At 38.2% G+C, this 19,839-nt stretch overlaps 1 protein-coding gene across 1 annotated transcript; it reads right to left on the bottom strand.

Annotated features, from left to right (window-relative positions):
• Positions 1-405: 405 nt before the first annotated feature.
• Positions 406-2,839, bottom strand: bcl2l16 (BCL2 like 16). The gene is made up of 3 exons (XM_065247645.1): positions 2,687-2,839; positions 1,898-2,491; positions 406-936 (listed from the first exon to the last, which is right to left on the bottom strand). Exons 2-3 carry the CDS (start codon positions 2,363-2,365, stop codon positions 805-807), a joined length of 600 nt encoding a protein of 199 aa, XP_065103717.1. The 5' UTR covers positions 2,366-2,491; positions 2,687-2,839; the 3' UTR covers positions 406-804.
• Positions 2,840-19,839: the final 17,000 nt, after the last annotated feature.

The following is a 19,839-nucleotide window of genomic DNA, read 5'->3' as shown; positions in this document are numbered from 1 at the left end:
GCATATTTTCATTGTCTTCATCTAAAAATAACTTTCTTTGATCTAAAAATATAAAGAAAAAGCATTTTGAATCATAAATGCTAGCTAAATGTCCTATTTTAACTAAGTGTAACCCAAGCCTCATCTGTGAAACCACGCCTAAGAGTAATGCAAAATCTCATCTCAAGGGACAGACACATTTAAGTAAACATTTCCTTATTTCATTTTAAAACTAAATTGTATTTTTTTAAAGCTCATTTGCAGCATAAGCCTTAAGATCAAATTATATTTTACATCATTACATCATATCAAACTTAATCTTCATGCCAAACATTATCTCATTGTTTATTGCCTTAAATAAACTGGTCATAGATCAGAGTTAAACATTGGGCTGGGTTTGCTTTGAGCATTTATAGATAAAACATGTCGAATGCAAAACAAATGCAGGGAAATTTATTTTCTGTTTTTCAACACCATTAATATAAATTGCATGTAGTATATACATGTTCCCTTTAAAGGGATAGTTCACCCCAAAATTACAATTCTGTCATTTAATCACAAACCTGTATACATGTCTTTGTTCTGCTGAGCACAAAGGAAGATATTTGTAATCAATCAGGAAGCAAAAGCACCATTGACTTTCATAGTAGGAAAAATACAATTGAAAGTTAAAGGTGCTCCAATACGGTTTGGTTGCAAACATCCCTCAAAATATGTTCTTTTTTAGGTAAACCATCTCTTTATGTGTACAACCACACCCAAACCATCATGGAGTTGCAGATAGTGTCCTCATGACAATGTAGTCCCAGCAGATGGCGCTGTGATCTAAGTTTTCCTCCTTGTCCATACAAAGTAGGTTAGGATCCCAACACAAAGCAAGAGCAGGGACCAGCAACACACCTTCTTCACCTGATCTTCAAGATTTTGTTTCTCTCCAAAACGGCTGACAAAACCTGACTAAGAGTAAAATATAAAGTAACAATAAAAAGTTGTTATCACATGCATGAAAAATAAAATAATTTTAGGTCAAATAAAGCAGGTGTGCATTTTATCAAATAATTCAAAGGACCGGAGTCAATTATTTCACTGGTTATTTTAAGACATTTGACAGGTCACGCTGAATTTACCACAAAATAATGCATAGAGAGCGCATTTATTCTAATTTGAAAACCACGCCCACCGGGGGGAAACAATCCAACCGTCTCCATTCACTTTGTATTGCGTGAGGCTGCCTCCTTGTCATTTCTGGCTTTTAATATAAAAACAAACTGAATAATGACTAAAAGCTGCTGTGTGACAGGGTTTACAGCTAACAGCTCGATTATTTTTCCCTCCAGTGGGCGTAGTTCTAATAATAGTGTAGTGCTATGAAAAGTTGCCTGTATCGACATTTGTATCTTTAAACGCGCGTTTTTGGGGGTCGACAGCTTATAAACACGTATTTCTGGGGTTTTTGGCTTGTTATCGATGCACCCGGTCACACAGCAGCTTTTAGGCATTATTCTGTTTTTGTTATAAGCAGCCTCAAGGAGGCAGGCTCTCGCAATACAAAAGGCTTGTTCGACTTCATGCAGCGCCGCAAGAATCGATAGCCGGATGACGTCAAAGTACCGCGAGAGCGATTCGCGAAATCATACGAGGAGTTTGCTCGCGGAACTTTGACGTAATAAGGCTGTCGGTTCTTGCGGCGCCGCATGAAGTTGAACAAGCCTGCAGTAAATGGAGACGGATGGTGGGCGTGGTTTTCAGGTTATGGCGCGTTGCGCTCTGTCTCTATACCTGTAAAACATTTCTCAACAAATCAGAATAAAGCATTTCAACATGCATGTGCAGTAAGCATCTGGTATATTGAATCTGAATGGATGAGTCCTGATGAAGAGGAGACCCATTGACTTTTAAAGAGCCCATTGACACTCACCCATCCTCCTTTGTCCCTAATTTCTGGACAGACGACCCTCTCTACATAACTGCCCACGCACTCCTGAATCTCAGGAAGTACAGCAGTCATGCCTCTCTCCTGACAGTGTAGAGCCAGTTGACCGGCCAGAACAAACACGGACAGCACGGCACTCCAGGCGAGATCTCTACGCCTTGTAGGTGCAAAATGCTCATCCAGGATGGAAACGAGGGCCGAGCATGCCGTCTCCTCCGTCACGTCTTGAAAGACACGTGGCCACCGGCGGAAGAAGATGGGGAAGCGGGTGAGCAGTTCATCACCTGCGTGACGCAGAGCGGCCGTGACTCGGGACGGCGCAGGACCGGGTGGGACGCCTGGTTGAGCCGTTACATAACTTATATAGTCGTAGGCCATGAGATAGGCCTCGCGCACCAGTGGATCAGGGCTGTTCAGGCCTCGGCCAGTCACAGAGTTATCTGACAGTCCCATTCCTTTAAAACCGTGTCGGCGGCACTAAGGAGTCATTCTAGATGTTTAGGTCACCTTCTATGAAGAGGTGTTTACATGAACCATTATTAGTTATATTAGTTCACCAAGCACTGTTGGTTCAGATTCCTGTAAATAAATCGAAATTCATAGATCAGATATACTAGGCCTGCACTGTATTTTAGCAGTTCCAACATTCAACGCAAAATACTGGTTAGCATTTGCAAAACCTGAGAAATGTTATTTTCTTGCACTTACACACAGTACAAGATCAGCAATCGTAGGAAATATCAAATCATACACATATGGCATTGGGTGACTTACCCATCTTGTGGTTGGACATGAATCAAGCCAAAAAATTATTTAACAGCTGACAGAAAAACAATGTACAAGTGGAGTAAGCCGAATCCTGTGAGGTCACACACAGTTTGTGTGGTGCATGTGTATGCAGGCGTTTGGTTGGGCTATATTTAGCTCCCTAGCCTGTAACAGATACCAGCCAAACCTTATTGCATGCATCTGGGATATGACACTCATATTCTGTACTGCATGGGTACAGCTAGAAATACTCGCCGTGCAGAAACTTACAGAAAACAGTCAGCAATAAACCCCTGCTTTTCAATCCCTAAAAGCTGGCACTGGGCCGGTACACTTTCATAAAGTACATCGTTGTACCTAAAGAGTGCATATTAGTACCTCAAACATACATATTGGTACCAAATGTATACACATCTGGTACATATTAAGACCAGTTTAAGGGGAACATACCAGTGATAACTTTTGTACCTTTATTTTTGACAGTATAGCTTCTGGGTCTTGAGTAATACTGGGAGTGTATTGTAATTTTGGAAAGAAATAAAGTTATAGGTTTTAATAACTTTAAATTGTAACTTTAAACTTTTCTGAAGTAATGGGTAAATTAACGCATTACTTTTTAAATGTACACATTAATATTTGAGTTACTTTTTTAAAAAAAAGTAATGCAAGTTACTTTTTTAGTTATGACATAATTTTTCACTAAAATCTAAATCTACAATAATTCTAATTCAAATGCAATGGCTTATCTCAAAGTACTTATTAATATGATCATTCTTGATCATAAAGTCTTCTATTCACACATTCTTGTTGCAACGTGATTTTAATAAACAACCCAGTCTCTAAAAAACTCAGGGTTCAGATAAACTCTACAGTAGTGGTCTCCAACATGGTGCCCATGAGCACATAATAGCCTCAATTTTAATATTTACTGATGATTGACTTTTATTTGGATGGTGGCTGTGCATTTATTTGGGTGTATTAGTTTTAGAAATGTACGGTAAGTAGCATAAAAGTGTGCATGGTTCAGATAAACTCTAGTGGTCTCTAACATGGTGCTGGCGGGTTGCCCGCATGGAGTCTGTGAGCACATAATAGCCTCAATTTCAATATTTATGTATTTCATTTTATATTGGTTATTTATGTATGTTAAGATTTTAAACAATTACAAAACATATCAACAAGTAAAAAAAGTAAAATCAACAAGTAAAACAAAAGAGGTTTGAGTAGACTAAATCCAAAAAGTAGCCCTCCAGATTTTTTTATTCCTATTGGTAGCCCTTGCTCACAAAAAGGATGGAGACCCCTGGTTTACGGTGTGCTGTCTTCAGTCAGACAAGTACTATCCACTAGGGGGCATTATTGTATTTATAGACAGCAGACTGCAAAAAAACTGTAGTTGTGTGCCCTTGGATATTAGTATGAAAATATACATCTATAAATGAAATAAATTAGGTGATAAATAATTAATATTTAAGAATATATTATCTACATTACCCACAGATCTTCCAGTTTTATTCATAAATGCAAGTAATTGGTTGTAATATGACAATGACAGCATGTGCACAACACGTGTACAGTATATCTAATTTGACATAAAAACACAATAACATGCCCATGAGCTTCATTGTGTTTGTGCTGTAAACATTCATTCTAACAACTTGTAAGAAAGCTACAAAATGCTGCAGTTGAAAAAGTAGTACACTTCTATTTTTACTTAAAGTGCTCTAGTATTATGCGCATAATTTAGTACGTAATATACAAAAAATTCTTCTTTTGTACTTCTTAGGATAATCTTAAGAACATCTAAATGTACTTATCTGTGCTATTTTAAGATTTGTATTTAGGTACCGCTTTAAATACAAGTGTGTTAACTAAATACATTTTTCAATACAGAGATAGTATTCAAAAGTGCATTTTAGTTCATGTCTCAAAATAGCACAAATAAGTACACTTAGATAAGAAAATCTTAAAAAGTACTAAAGGAGATTTTTTTGTATATTAAGTACAAAATTTGTGCATGAAAAAAGAGCACTTTAGGTAGGCTACATTATGGAAGTGTACTATTTCTTCATCTGGCTCTTTCCTTATGCATGTTTTGTCACTTTTCCTTAATTGTCTTTGTAAAATAAAATGCTTTTCCTTTATATTTAACTGATTGACCTTGATTGGACGGTGGCTGTGCATTTACTTGGGTGCATTAGTTTTGAAAATGTACTGTAAATAGTATAAAAGTGTGCATGTGTGTGTGTGTGCACTGAGTAATCGAGATTGAAGGCTGTCGTCAATTTCTTTCCGTGTCCACTTCAAACTCTGTGAATAATCAGCGATTATTTTCTCATTTGAGAGCCTCTGTGGTTTATGGGTAATTTTAAAAGGTTTTTAATTTCCTGTGCTCAGATGTGTCCGTTTGTGCGCGAGAGGGAAAGAGGGATTTGTGTTTTTGTTTTTACAGCGTGATCTGCTCAGCTCTGAGGTCTCGTGTCATGTACGATTTTAATACGGAGCTCATTTCCTGGACCAGCTGAGATAGAGATCAAAGCCCACACACGCGCGCGCACGCACACACACAGCTAAACTTTTGCTCCTCTTGTGTCATCAGTTTACATTTTACATGCGCACACGCACACACATATAAACTTTTTACGCTTTTATTTTATTGTTTAACTCTCTTTAACATGAATCATTCGGGATGATTCTGTTTTAGGGCTATGACACAACACAACCCCACTGACACATCTGTCCTTTATTAGACTGAACTTGTCTCACTGATTAAATCATTTTTTCCTACACTATATATTAGCCTAATATAGAAGAGGTGAATGTAAACGTGATGCTTTCAGTTCCCCCGCTGAAAAAAACAGCATCAAACCAGCATGGGAATTATGCTGGTCTATGCTAGTTTGATGCTGGTTTAGCTGGTGGTCACCAGAATACCAGCACCAAAACATTACATATGCTGGTCTTGCTGGTATGACCAGCATGGGATGCTTGTGCTAATGCTGGTTTGGTGCTGGTTTAGCTGGTGCTGATGCTGGTTTAGCTGGTGTTCACTAGCAAACCACCCAGTAAACAATTACGGTCTTTCAACATTGAAATATGGTTGAAAATAAGTCGGTCCGCCTTGGACTGGTTTACGACGTGATTTCAACTAAGTAGTTTTGGCTGGACTGTTTGACTACGTGTTTTCAACTGACCATGTTTTCAACTCATAATCTACCAGTAAACAATTACGGTCTTTCAACGTTGAAATGTTGGACAAATTTGATGTCTTTTCAATTTTCATTTTCAACCTTCACTTGACCGTATTTAGACGTTGAAGATCGACCTGTTTTTAACGTTGAAAAGTTGGAAAAATTTGACGTCTTTTCCATTTTCTTTTTTAACCTTCAGTGGACCAAAATTAGACGTTGAAAGTTTACGTCTACTCAACGTCCAATAGATGACTTTTTGCTAGCTGGGCAGCACCAAAACATAACATATGCTGGTCTTGCTGGTATGCTGTTTTTTTCAGCAGGGTCTCTATGAATGCTGTTAAATGCACATGAATGTTTGTATATTAACATGGAATTTGTTGTCAATGCATTACCTGATTGCCATTACAAACGTTACTTCCGGTAAACTTACACAAAGAGTCAATAAAGACAGAGTACTTTTATAGTAGTTTATTTTTGATAACAAGCAAAATAAACAATAAGTAGATTACCTCAGCCGGAAGTGAATGGGGCCTCTGATCGGTTTGGTTACAAACATTTCTCAAAATATCTTCCTTCGTGTTCATCAGAACAAAGAAATTTATACTGGTTTGTAACAACATGAGATTGAGAAAACGATGACAGAATTTTCATTTTTGGGTGAACTATCCTTTGACGTATATTTTACCAGCTGCAGAGCATGTAAATGTCTTTTTCTGAATAAAGACTTAACCAGAATAAAGACCTTAAAGGAGGGGTGCATGATATCTGAAAGCCAATGTTGACATCTGAAATCCCCTAAACAAACACGCCCCTACCCCAATAGAATCTGGACCTTCTTTTGATAAACCCGCCCCACGAATACGCAACCCAGGCAACGATGTCGGTTAGTAGACACGCCCCTTACTGCTGACTGGCTGCAAGCGTGTTTTGGTAATCAGCCCGACTCCCTTTAACTCTTTCACCGCCAGCGTTTTTAAAAAAAAGTTGCCAGCCAGCGCCAGCGTTTTTCATGATTTTCACAAAAGTTTAATGTCTTCCAGAAAATGTTCTTCTTCAAATATATAAACATACAATATACCAAATGAAAGAACAGACCCTCTGCTTTCAAACAAAAAAAAAACGTTTCATGCTACCTTCAGTGGTTCTTTTGCAATCAGCTTTGAATATGGGTAGGTTTCTGCAAAAACACCACATTTTGAGCAAAAAGCAGAGATAATTCCATTTTGTGACGGACTTTTCATAGAGATCCCATTCAGAGCGATCTTTAAAACAGACACGGACATGCAGCCGCTTGCCAAAGGGCAATACTTCCGGGTTTAAAAAGTTGCGGAAGGGTGGATAATAGCGGTATTGCGGAAAGACGGAAAATCTCGTCATTGGCGGGGAAGCGTTTTGTCTTATTGACAAGATATCTCGTCAATGGCGGGGAAAGAGTTAACAACATATTTTTTAAATCACCTACCCCGCCTTTAAATGGCAAATTATGTACATGGTGCACCAAACGGTATTTTGATGCACATATTGGTACAAAAGTACTTTCCAAACCTAATTTATTCAGTTCAAAAGTTAAAACATTTTCCAAATGCATAAATATAAATAAAGCTAAAGCACTACCTGTTGGTAAAATCTCTCGACTCTTGTTTCACATTGCCTGTAAGAGTGAATGCCAAAAAAGCCCAATGACTTTGACAAGCTGTTTTGTTTAGTTCCTGGCACGTCTGTAATGCTTTCATTGTACGTAACCTTTACCATTTGCTGTGATTTCTAAAATGGGTTAGCAGACATCAATAATCTTTTCTGTGACACAGAGGGAGGGAGAGAATAGAAAGGTATAAAAGAAAGATAAAGTACACTTCAGCGCCTGAGCGTGTCTGATTTGATAGACAGAAGAGTATGTCACAGCAAATTACAGGATGTTTTTATTGTATTGCGCCAAGGGCGCCTTCCAATTTCTCTTCCTCCCCCATACCCCTTTCACTTCTATAAAACCCCTGCCTCTCACAGTTGATCCCTCTCCTTTCCAAAGCGCTCCTTTGGCAAAGTGAAGCACGGCATCGAACGGATGAAAAGAGGGGAAATTTTCCCTGTGTTATTACTTTAAGAATAGGGTGTGAAAGAGATAGAGTGTAATTTAGATGTTTGGGACTTGCTGCTAGGCTAATGGCCTTGATAGGTCTCCAGTGCTAAGCTCAAACAATAGCCAAGTCTTACCATTGACACATTAAGAGCAGGAAAAGAGAATGGATGAGGTTCAGTGTATAAAAGATAAGTGACATGGAGATGTATGTGCTGACTACTTTCCCCTGAAACTCATATGTCATGGTGTGACAGACAAAACGCAGGTAACTGTGTCCAAAAAGTGACTTAACAAGCACAATACAAGATGTCCTCATGTCTACTAAGATGGCTTAGTGGGATTTTGAATGATGCATCCTTCCAATGTTTGTGATAAAAATTCTAATAATGAATAGCTTTAACTTATGATTTCATTTTTAAGTAAATGCATATGAATGTTTGTTGTTTGCCTGAGTATATCTAAAGTACAAGTTTGTCTTTATAAACTTGCAAACAATCATAAAACTAAGCTATGCATTTATAACTCCTGTTGACAGTGTTGAAGGTGACCGCAGGAAAGCTAACAAGGGGATCGGTGTGTGCGATTACCCAGCGTCCCACCCTGGCATAGCAGCGGGACTGTACCGTTTATCCAGATGCTCTCTTAGGCCTCCATTACTCTCGCAGTATGAAGCCAGACCGCTGAATGGAAGAAATTACATTGAATCTTCTAGTCATTTAAAATGTCGATCACACCTTATGGTCCAAGTATGAAAAACATCGCTCTTACTTGGTTGGGTCCTGTCTTTATGCTTTTCAAACACACACACACCAGGCCAAACAAAGGACAAGCTTTTCTCTTCGATTATTCGAAAGCACATTAAATGCTCATCAGTTTTGTCCCCTACTGCACAGAATTGATGCAAACCGGTGGCATCCCGAGTTATTGTCTGCTTGCGGGATAACGTGAGCGCACACAAAGACCCCGCAGTGATAGATTGCTGGTATTGATGCTGTACCTTTGTGTCTGTGGGCCCAGCAGGACCAGCAGTTTGAGTAGTTAAGGGGAAATTGAGGATCCTTGGGTGGAAAAGGTTTTTTTTTTTTAAACACAAAACCCTTTATTTTATTACAAAACCGGGTTTTAAAGAACCCAGAGAGAGTCGGAAAAGTTGGTTGGCTGCTTGCTATGGACATGGCAACATTCAAACTGCTAAGGAATGTAAAGCACAATGCAAGGCATGTTTGTTGACATTAAATGAAACGTACGAACCGAACAAACCAGCACTTTAGTAAAAAATATGTTTTTTTCACAGTGCATAGACCAACCTAAACTGGTGTGATGCAACAAGTTTCCAAAATGGCTGCCACTAATGATTCGATTAATTGATCAATTAATCGAATAATTTTTTCTCGATTAATCCGATTAAAAGCTTTAAAAAAATCAATGGCCTGGTTTCACAGACAAAGCTTAGCTAAAGCAAGGATAGGCATTCGCTAAATTAAGATGTTTAAAGATCTTTTATAATCATGCCTTAGACAAAGACGTTACTGGTGTGAATCTTGAGACAAATCAATGGCACTCAGTGCAAGTTCTTTTCAGTTAAGACGACCTCAAACACGTGTTTTAGTCTAGGACTAGCCTTAAGCCTTCTCTGTGAAACCGGGGGTACAAGGGTTTTTGCATATTTTAACAAAATTAAACCCAAATCCTAAGTCCAAAAGTCACATTAAGAGTTTTACAAAAATTTTAAGCCTTAAACAGGGTTCCCACAGCTTAGTTAACTTCAAATTCAAGGACCTTTCAAGGACTTTCCAATGCCCTCAAATTCAAGGACTAAATATTGGGACACATTTCAAGTGAGAGCAAGATTACATCATGTTACCTTTTAAGATACATTGTTACAGTTCCCTTTTGAGGGAACTCACGCTGCATCACTGCGGTGACACTTTAGGGACTCCTCCAGGGGTAAGTGCATCTGTATATCAAATTCAACCAATAGTGAGGCTTACTGACAAAGACAGGGTGACACGGGAGCCAGGAAGTATATCGCTATCTGAAATATTGCCAAAGACAGCGTTACAGGGATGCAGGAAGTATGGCAAGGGAGATGCAGCATCTCGTTCCCTTCTCAGGGAACAACAGTTACATACGTAACCCGAGACGTTTTCATTTGTCAAACACAACTATGCAAAAAAGCATTTTGGTGTGATCAACATTCGCATACAGAAGATATAAGCATTTAAAGCAAACAGTTTAGCATGTGTGCTTAAAAAGTCTAGAATTTTTATGATATTATCCTACACTACACGGAATAATATGGATTTTTTTCTTGAGAAAACTTCTTGCATAAAATAGACTTGAGCACTTTCAATGACTTGTATCTACTTTCAAGGATTTCAAGGACCTGTGGTAACCCTGCTTAAAACAAAAAGTGTATCCAGTTTTTAAATAGAAAAATATCTTTAAATAACCAAAATATAAATACACAAGTATTGACTCAAGTATCAATAACACTCGCGCAGACCAACTAAAAGACACTTCCTGATAACAAATTTTATAAATATTTTTTTCAACTTGAATAGTTGTAGCAGCCCTGGATGTCAATCACCATCAGTTTGTCTGTCCACAATGATGTAACACAATCCCAGCCAATCAGAAGATATTTGATGCCTAATATAAAAAAAATGGTCACTGGGGAAGTACCTTTTAAGTAGGTCCTAACATGTACCATTTAGGTACAGATATGTAAACATTTGTCACCAATATGCCTTTGAGGTACTCAAATTATGAACTCTATAAGTGCAAATGTGTACTTTTGGTCGCTTATTGCATGTACTCTTCACTGCTGTCATGCTGAGGTGTTCTAGGGGCCAAGGGTTTGCTGTGCAAGTGCATTTCTATAAGGCTACAGTGGTTGTCTATTAGGGTGGTCCTTATTTTTTTACTTTTAAAAGTTCATGCTCTCAACCCACCAATATGTTTGAATAAATAAAAATATTTTTTTTTCAATATTAATTAATATTTAAAGGTTGCTTAAAAAGACCTTACAAGTTTAAACCATGCAACCATTTGACCATGCTCCATGCAATTAAAACTCCTGCTTTAGTTGTGATGTGTATTTCAAAGCAAGAAAGCTTCAATGTGAATGAAGCACAATAGACAATACTATACACTGAGACGAATGCTGAAGCAACACGAACAAGTCCGCTATATGACTACTCGGATCGGAAGAGACTGAAATAACTGGAACAAAGCTACCATCCAAGAAGCAAGTTTTATGTGTGTTGTTCATTTTTAAATGGTACAGTTTTTGCAAAAATATATGATTTCGGGAAAGGCTTTCAGCAACCTCTAGATATTGTAGGAACAATTTAAAATGTTGTGTTTTTATTGATATCCTAACACATTTAGAGGGTGAGAATTGAATTTTTTTTTTTAAATTACCCATTAAAGGACCACCCTATTGTCTATGTGTGGTATCTATGATGTTGCCAAGTGGTTGCTATTGATATTATAACACCAATTGTATTGTCCACCAGGGAAAGGTTGAGTCCAGTTGCTTGCAAATGTAACATTTTCAACAAACCACACAATTTCAGGTATCATTCTTGTCTGTAACTAAAGGCTCAAGTTGCAAACTTGAGAAAAAAAGGTTTTGCCAAGTGTGAGCAATGCCAAGCATGCAGCGCCTCCACCGCTAATGAATTAGTGTATATTCAACTAATAATAAAGCCCATTAGCATTAATGAGTGTTATTGTATGAGAATAGATTGTCTAATGGAACAGCCAGCACTTTAAACTGTTAACTCCTACGAACACACATCGACATGCTTCATAATGCTTTAATTTTAATAGACAACATTATACATGAAGTGCCTCCTCTCAATAAGCCCACGCATCACATGATCAACCCTGAACTACACTTATTGGTACAAATAAGCAATCTCTCTCTCTCTCTCTACAAATTGTTGACGATAATTAATTTAGATATTGTATCTTTCCACTTCTGATGTTGTTTATACCATTCAGTCTTCACTCTTATCGGGTCTAGATAGAAACATATGAATGGGTATAGATGATTGGACCGTGGATCATAGTAAACTTTGGATCTGCAGCACATGAGAAAGAAGCTGCATTAGCTGTCTGTTATGTGATGGAGTGATAAGAACTAAAGGAGCAGACAGGAAACTCACGCTGGTTGTTTCGTGATGATAAGACCGAATTCACTACTGACTGTTTAGCAGCTCCACTTACATTATAAAGCCTGAGCTTTATGCATGTGGATTTCAGCTCTGCTTTATCTCTGATGTTGATACAGATATAGTTACCTATGCCTTGTTTGGTTGTGTTGTGAAAGAAACAAGTCACTTAAGGCCTGTGTTACCATGGTAAAATTCCTATGTACAGATAGCTTATTGTGTTTTTTACTTTGCTTTAAAGGATTAGTCCATTTTCTTAAAAAAATCCAGATGATTTACTCACCAACATGTCATCCAAAATGTTGATGTCTTTCTTTGTTCAGTCGAGAAGAAATTATGTTTTTTGAAGAAAACATTCCAGGATTTTTCTCATTTTAATGGACTTTAATGGACCCCAACACTTAACAGTTTTAATGCAGTTTAAAACGTCAGTTTTAAAGGGCTCCAAATGATCCCAAACGAGGCATAAGGGTCTTATCTAGCGAAACGATTGTCATTTTTGGCAAGAAAAATAAAACATATGTAATTTTAAACCACAACTTCTCGTCTTCATCCGATCCTGTGACGCGCCAGTGCGACCTCACGCAATACGTCATCACGTCAAGCGGTCCTGAATGACGTATCGAAACTACGCCCCAGTGTTTACAAAGAGGACCGTTCCAACGTTGTTGTATGTTGAATGATACTAATGAATGTCTTTGTGTCAGTTTATTGTTTAAAATGGTCCGCAAATGTGCGTTTTATATATGTAACACCTGACCTTTCCACGTCATTGCGCAATTACTGGTGCATCACAGGACCGGAGAAAGACGAGAAGTTGTGGTTTAAAAGTGCAGATTTTTTATTTTTCTTGCCAAAAATTACAATCATTTCGCTAGATAAGACCCTTATGCCTCGTTTGAGATCGTTTAGAGTCCTTTAAAACTGACATTTTAAACTGCATTAAAACTGTTTAGTGTTGGGGTCCATTTAAGTCCATTAAAATGGGAAAAATCCTGGAATTTTTTCCTCAAAAAACATAATTTCTTCTCGACTGAACAAAGAAAGACATCAACATTTTGGATTACATGGTGGTGAGTAAATTATCTGAATTTTTTTTTTTAAGAAAATTGACTAATCCTTTAAAGGTGCATTGTGTAACTTTCAGAAAGATCTCTTGACAGAAATGCAGTATAATTTATATAACTATATTTTCAGTGGTGCATAAAGACGTTACATAATGATCTGTATTATTTGTATTAACTTAATATGAACCGTTTTATTTACATACACCATGGGTCTCCTTACATGGAAGTCGCCGTTATGTTTCTACAGTAGCCCTAAATGGACAAACTGCTCTACAGAGCGCATTTTGTCACTGTTGTCTCAGACGATGACGTGTTTGAAGTGTGAGAGCTACCGTAGCTTCTCTATGCGTTTCGACTGAGCCGTTTGTTGCAATTCACCACTAGATGCCGCCCAAAAATCTACACAGTGAGTCTTTAAAATAAGTAAGAAATGTATTTGTAAATGTAAAACTTGTTGGGTCGCAGGTCAGAGAGTGTATATATCAGGGTGGGGCTTCAATGTAATGTAATGTAATGCCCATCTGCAGATATCTAACAAAGAGATGAAAAAGAAAAAAACAAAAACCGTAAAGACTATAAGATCATGGGAACTGCAGACACATTACAAACCCAAATCAAAGCAGATGGACTCATTTAAAGCCAATTAACTGCAATGCTTCATGTACGACCTCACCTACACAATTAAAGCCGTTACAAAAAACTCCCCACCCCCAAAGCCCAGATGGGAACGTGAAGAAGAGGCGTCCAGACTAGAGCAACAATAGGACACGTCCAGAAGGCTGGAGCACAAAAACATAGCATGCTAAGAGAACAAGACACGCAATCTGATCTTAGGGTGTCAATAACAGTGACTCTGAAGTGTTTCACGGGTTGGACTATAGGGTATTTTATTGCCTCGTCCTTGTTCTCGTAACAGCGAGTAATTGCCTTTTGCGTGACATGTAGGATAGTGAATCCCTCCCTGTTTTTAACATCTTTCCTAGTTTTCCTAATTCAGTCTGATGTATAAACATCAGTGTAGACATTAGTAAAGTATGCAAGTCTTTCTTGGGAGTGGGTGTATATATTACTCATGTGAATAGGTTTGCTTGATACATATTAAATTAACCAAAAGAATGTTCCAGTGATATTGCAAGTAATTGTTTTACTAAGGGACCTGCTGCTATGGCGTGTACACGGATGGGTTTGTGTGTATGGGAGCTGGTGAGGGTGGATGGATTGGCTCACAGAGAAAAACTGAAAATGGAAAAGTCATGCTGGAATGTTGCAGGAAATTTGGGATTACATGAGACTCTAGTTGAGTTTTCGAAACGCAAGCTGGGTGGCTGCGAGTGTATGTGACCACACAAAGAATTTTTATCTCTCTCAGTTTCTCATAAACACATTCATATTGCACTGTATAATGCAAATGAGCCACAATTATTTTCAAGTATTTGTTATATGGCAACATAAAGCTCATCAGTTCAGTAATCTGAATACTAAAGCTCCCAAAAGCAAACTTCAGTATTACTATTGTACTTCGTAGCAGATGTTCTTTAAAGTGATTTACAGTACATTCAAGCTATACCGGTACATTTTTTCTCATATGTGTGTACCTTGAGATTGAATGCATGACCTTTGTGCCGCTAACTCGGTTCCCTAACAAATGAGCTACAGGAACACATTTGCTCATACTTAAAAAAGTTAACAAAATTAGCTAACAAACTATTCTTCATGTAATGTGTCTTATATGTGCTAGTGCACTTCAAAAAAAAGGAGCACTATTACACGTGATAAGACTAATGCTATGTACACACCAAATGTGGGGCATCGCATTACTCGCTCTAGATTACTTGCGAGATTTAACTTCATGTCTGATCCAACTTTGTATGTAATCTACTCGCACAAAACGTTGTACTCGCATCTGGTGTGAACAAACAGTAACAGTTTTTAACTGTTGAATGTTAAAGTGGAAACAAGTCTTACTAAAGAAGAGACTCAAGTCAAATTAGCTGACCTCAAAATCATAGGATGTGTCCGAATTCGCTCACTGGTTCGCTTTTTTACGATTTCCTAAAGAGCGAATGCTATTTAATCCACTATATCAGAAAAGAACTAAGCAAAATTTCGGATACTGACGTAAATATCACTCGTCAGAGAGCACTGCTGTGGAGATTTAGCATAAACAAAATGCTTACAGGACATTTACATGAGGTCTCAGCGCTTCTCGTGTACTTTTAATTGGTGACGTAATGGGTTGACGAACATTTCTAAATTTTTCAAGTGCCAACACAGGCGTCAGCCAATCAGATCGCCTTATGCAAATAACCCAGTGCAGACGCCAACTTATTACATTTATGCAAGACGAGAGAACAGAGAAGCATTATGGTACATTCACACGGGACAGAAGTTTTAAGGCTTGACAAAGTCTTGTCTGAAGCGTGGCCAACAGCCAATCACAGTGGCCACTACACATGCTCCGGTCTTCCATAAACGTAATTGACTGGCTATGTCTAGGTTATTAGCATAAGGTGATCAGATTGGCTGACGTATGCATTGCCGCTTGAAAAGTTGAGAAATGTTCAACTTCTGCCGCGAATAATGGCAGTAACGTAGCGCCAACGGATCCACATTACGGTACATTCACACGATCCACAATTTAGTTCGGCAACGCATTATGTCACCCATTAAAAGTGAATGGGAAGCATCAATGCTTAAGCCCCGTTTGAATTTACCATCGACTGTAAAAAAAGATGGACGACACCCGTTCGCTTTCTTCCATTGGTGAAAAGTGAAGCCGCCAGTGTCCCGATACGGCGCTGACATCTTGGGTCTTGAGTCTGTGCAGTAGCAATTTGGGGACCAGTCCAGCGCAGTAGTGAGCAGGAAGTAAAGCCGTGAAATCAAGACCCCGCCCTCGCTCTCGCAGAATGAGGATATCACACGTTATCACAGCTGTCAATCATGACGTGACACCACCGTTTTTATAACATTAAATATCTAACTAAAAACAAACTTATTTTAACAACAAACATTTGAATTTACATCAGCGTGATAAAAACTACAGTAAATGACAGAAAGCAGCTTCGGAAAAAAGATCATTGAAGTGTAATGAAATTGTTTAGTTGGTCTCAAGTCCCATTGAATAACATGGGGGAGGCGGGGTTTATGACCTATACTGGGACCAGTCACTGGGGGGCGATCGAGACGTTTTGGCTTCACTTTTCAGGGCTTGTGTGGCACGCTTGGAATGTACCGTTAATGATGAGTCAGGGTTTTTTCCAACCAGTGGGTCCCGCTTTTATGAAATTATTTATTAATAAATATTTAATATGCTGTAGCAAAATGGCTTGCAACATACATTGTTTTTTTATTTTGTTTTTAATGACCCGCCCTAATTAGATGACCCGTACATTACTAAGGAGCTTAAAGGTCCACTGTGCACCTGTAAACCTGGCGCCCTCAAACTAACAAAAGTACAGCGTCTGCTAAGACCCTGAAGTGGCGCTAAGTAGTTCAAAGACCATTTTTGTAAAAATGAAAATTGTCGTGCATTTTTGCATATGCACACTACAATCAAATCTGTGCATACGCACGCTTTATAAATTCTTACAACCTGGACCAATAAGTTACCACCTAGCTACTAACCACCCAAAACCCCTATAACACCTACCCAGAACATCCAAGGAACAGTCTTGTTTGAGAAAGTACTCACTTTTTTCAGATGCTGTTATATTTTGTATTTCCCACATGCTATCTGAATCAGGCCTACCATTGAGCATATTGTGTAATCCCATCACAATGATGTTCTCCATCTCCTATCTCTGATCAAACCGCTTCCGTATGGCGAGAAATGGCATGTTTGTTGTTCATTACCTTGCCAATCACTCATCTATTGTATTCAATGCTAAGTGTAGCACGTGCTATTTAGATAACGAAACCGATAGCGCCGCTAACAGAATGTCCTGCAGGTATACATCGATGCTGTGTCTTTGCAGCACAAGCAATGAGATGTTGCAGATATTCACTAAGGGTTCATGTAGGGTTTCTGGAGGTCTCTAAGCTGGCTACAGGAATGTAAGTATGGCTCCTTTTCCCTGTTTCTCTTCTTTAATCAGTCTCTATATCATTTTTACAGCCTCTGCTTGACTCTTTTTGTGATGGTCCACTTCATCTCGGTTATAAACAAACCTCCGACTCACTCTCATCTACACAATTCTTATCTTATTCTCAGTGGGTCTCACCTCCTACTCTGTCTTTCATCTATCAGAGATGTTGCATTGAATTAGCGATGCGTTATCGGCCCTTAATGCTAAATTTACGGCTGGTTTGTAAAATAATGAGCTCAACTGGTTGAACAAATTGCTGAGTATGACTAAACTATTGTTGTGAAGACCGCATTAAATTAGTTTTGGCATAGGAACGGTCTTTACGGGGTGTTCCAGCATGCCTAACTTAATATGATACTGAAAACACATAGTTTAACTGCTTTATTTGACATTATGCTAACAAATGATGTGTATAGATTTGAACTTGTATTAAACATGTCAGTTCATTTGGCAATGCCCCAGACAGCTATTTATACAAAACAGCCTTTATGTACTTGAAGGGATAAAGAATGAAATCGTCAAAACTATTATAATAACATTTCTTTACTACGATGGTTTTTCTTCTCAAGCTCAAATCATGTTAAAGTGTTTTTAGACAGCTCCAGTAACAAAATTCATAAAACGGCACTTTTACTCTCAGTAATGTTGTTTACATTTCTTCCTTTATATTTTTTAAGAGTCCTCTGTCTCTGACCTTAAAGCGATACTCCAGCAAAATATCAAATTTACCCCATGATCTTTCAGACGAAATGTCCCTTCTCTTCTAAGCTTTTTAACAGTAGAAAACAGGGACCAGGGAACAACAACTGACTTTGAAGCCCAAAAAAGCGAATTCATCCTTCACAGAGGTAATGCACATGGCTCCAAGGGGTTAATAAAGGTTTTCTGCAGGTAATCGATACAGGTAATCAAACTTTATAAACAATATGATAATAACTAGTGTCCGGTAACTGTGCTATTTTGATCTTATGCGATTTCTAGCATTATATGCTTGGAAAAGTAAGGGCTTTTACTAAAATAACTCCAAATGCATCTGAAAGATGATGGACATGTGTATCTCTGATTGCTTAAAGGGACACTCCACTTTTTTGAAAATATGCTCATTTTCCAGCTCTCTTAGAGTTAAACATTTGATTTTTACCGTTTTGGAATCCATTCAGCCGATCTTTGGGTCTGGCGCTAACACTTTTAGCATAGCTTAGCATAATCTATTGAATCCGATTAGACCATTAGCATCACGCTAAAAAATAACAAAAGTGTTTCGATCTTTTTCCTATTTAAAACTTGACTCTTCTGTAGTTACATCGTGTACTAAGACCGACAGAAAATTAAAAGTTGTGATTTTCTAGGCAGATATGGCTAGGAACTATACTCTCATTCTGGCGTAATAATCAAGAACTTTGCTGCCGTAACATGTGTGCAGCAGGTGCAATGTTATGACGCAGCGCCCAAAAATAGTCCCCTTGGTAACTTTCAGTAGCTGGGGACTATTTTTTATATTTAAAATTTTACGGTAGTCCACGATGTAACTACAGAAGAGTCAGGTTTTAAATAGGAGAAATATCGAAACTTTGGTTATTTTTGAGTGCGATGCTAATGGTCTAATTAGATTCAATGGATTATGCTAAGCTATGCTAAAAGCTGTACCGCCAGACCCGAGGATGGTCTGAATGGATTCCAAAATGGTAAAACTCTTGTCTTTAACTCTAGGGGAGCTGGAAAGTGGAGAGTGTCCCTTTAAGGGTGAATACATCATAGGATAATTTTGATATTTGTAGAGTATCACTTTAAACACCAACAGACACCGACTATCATTGAGGCTAAATCCTAAGATGCCAATTTACAAAAATATTTTATCTTTTTTTTTATCCCTCTACTTTTTAAACATAGAAAAAAATGGCCGACTAAGCGGGGGTATCATTTGGGACCATCCTGCCAAGTTTGAAAACCTTATGAAGTACAGTCTCTGACATCAAGAAACTTTTAGTGCAGGGAAAAATACCCCCCCCCCCCCCCCCCCAAAAAAAAATACAATAGAGTCGCCAGGCTGGACCTCTAAATATAGAGAGAAGAGAGATTTTATAAACTGGATTCAGATTACACCGCCTGGCTAGTGATCGTAACATTGATTTTCAGTCAAGTCTGAGGATGATGAAAAGGACGTTGATGTCGATGAAGAAAATTACAATAACAGACGAGAGACAGGATGATATAATGATGATAATAATCAGTCATATTCCATTTCATCTCGGTAATTATTCACAGCTCTTAGGCATCTGTTTATAGAAGAACCACTGCCATACGCCCCTGCTTATCCTGATTGCTATCACACCGGTAGGAATTTACCCCAAAGTCGCAGCATCAACACGAGCTAAAGAACACACAACCACAACTGCTCTCTTTTATAGCAGTAGATAACCCAAAAAAGTACTTGTGCCGTCACACAAAAGGAGGTAGTCTATATAACTTTCTATAGGTGCAGTTTATTGCAAGTCATCTGAAGCCATGCAACAGGGGCATAAATAACATTTATGCATTTGCCAGATGCTTAA

The sequence above is a fragment of the Paramisgurnus dabryanus genome, chromosome 11 (assembly GCF_030506205.2).
Source record: "Paramisgurnus dabryanus chromosome 11, PD_genome_1.1, whole genome shotgun sequence".
NCBI lineage: Eukaryota > Metazoa > Chordata > Actinopteri > Cypriniformes > Cobitidae > Paramisgurnus > Paramisgurnus dabryanus.
The sequence above is the reverse complement of the archived record's forward strand: the minus strand, read 5'-3'. Positions and strand labels throughout refer to the sequence as shown.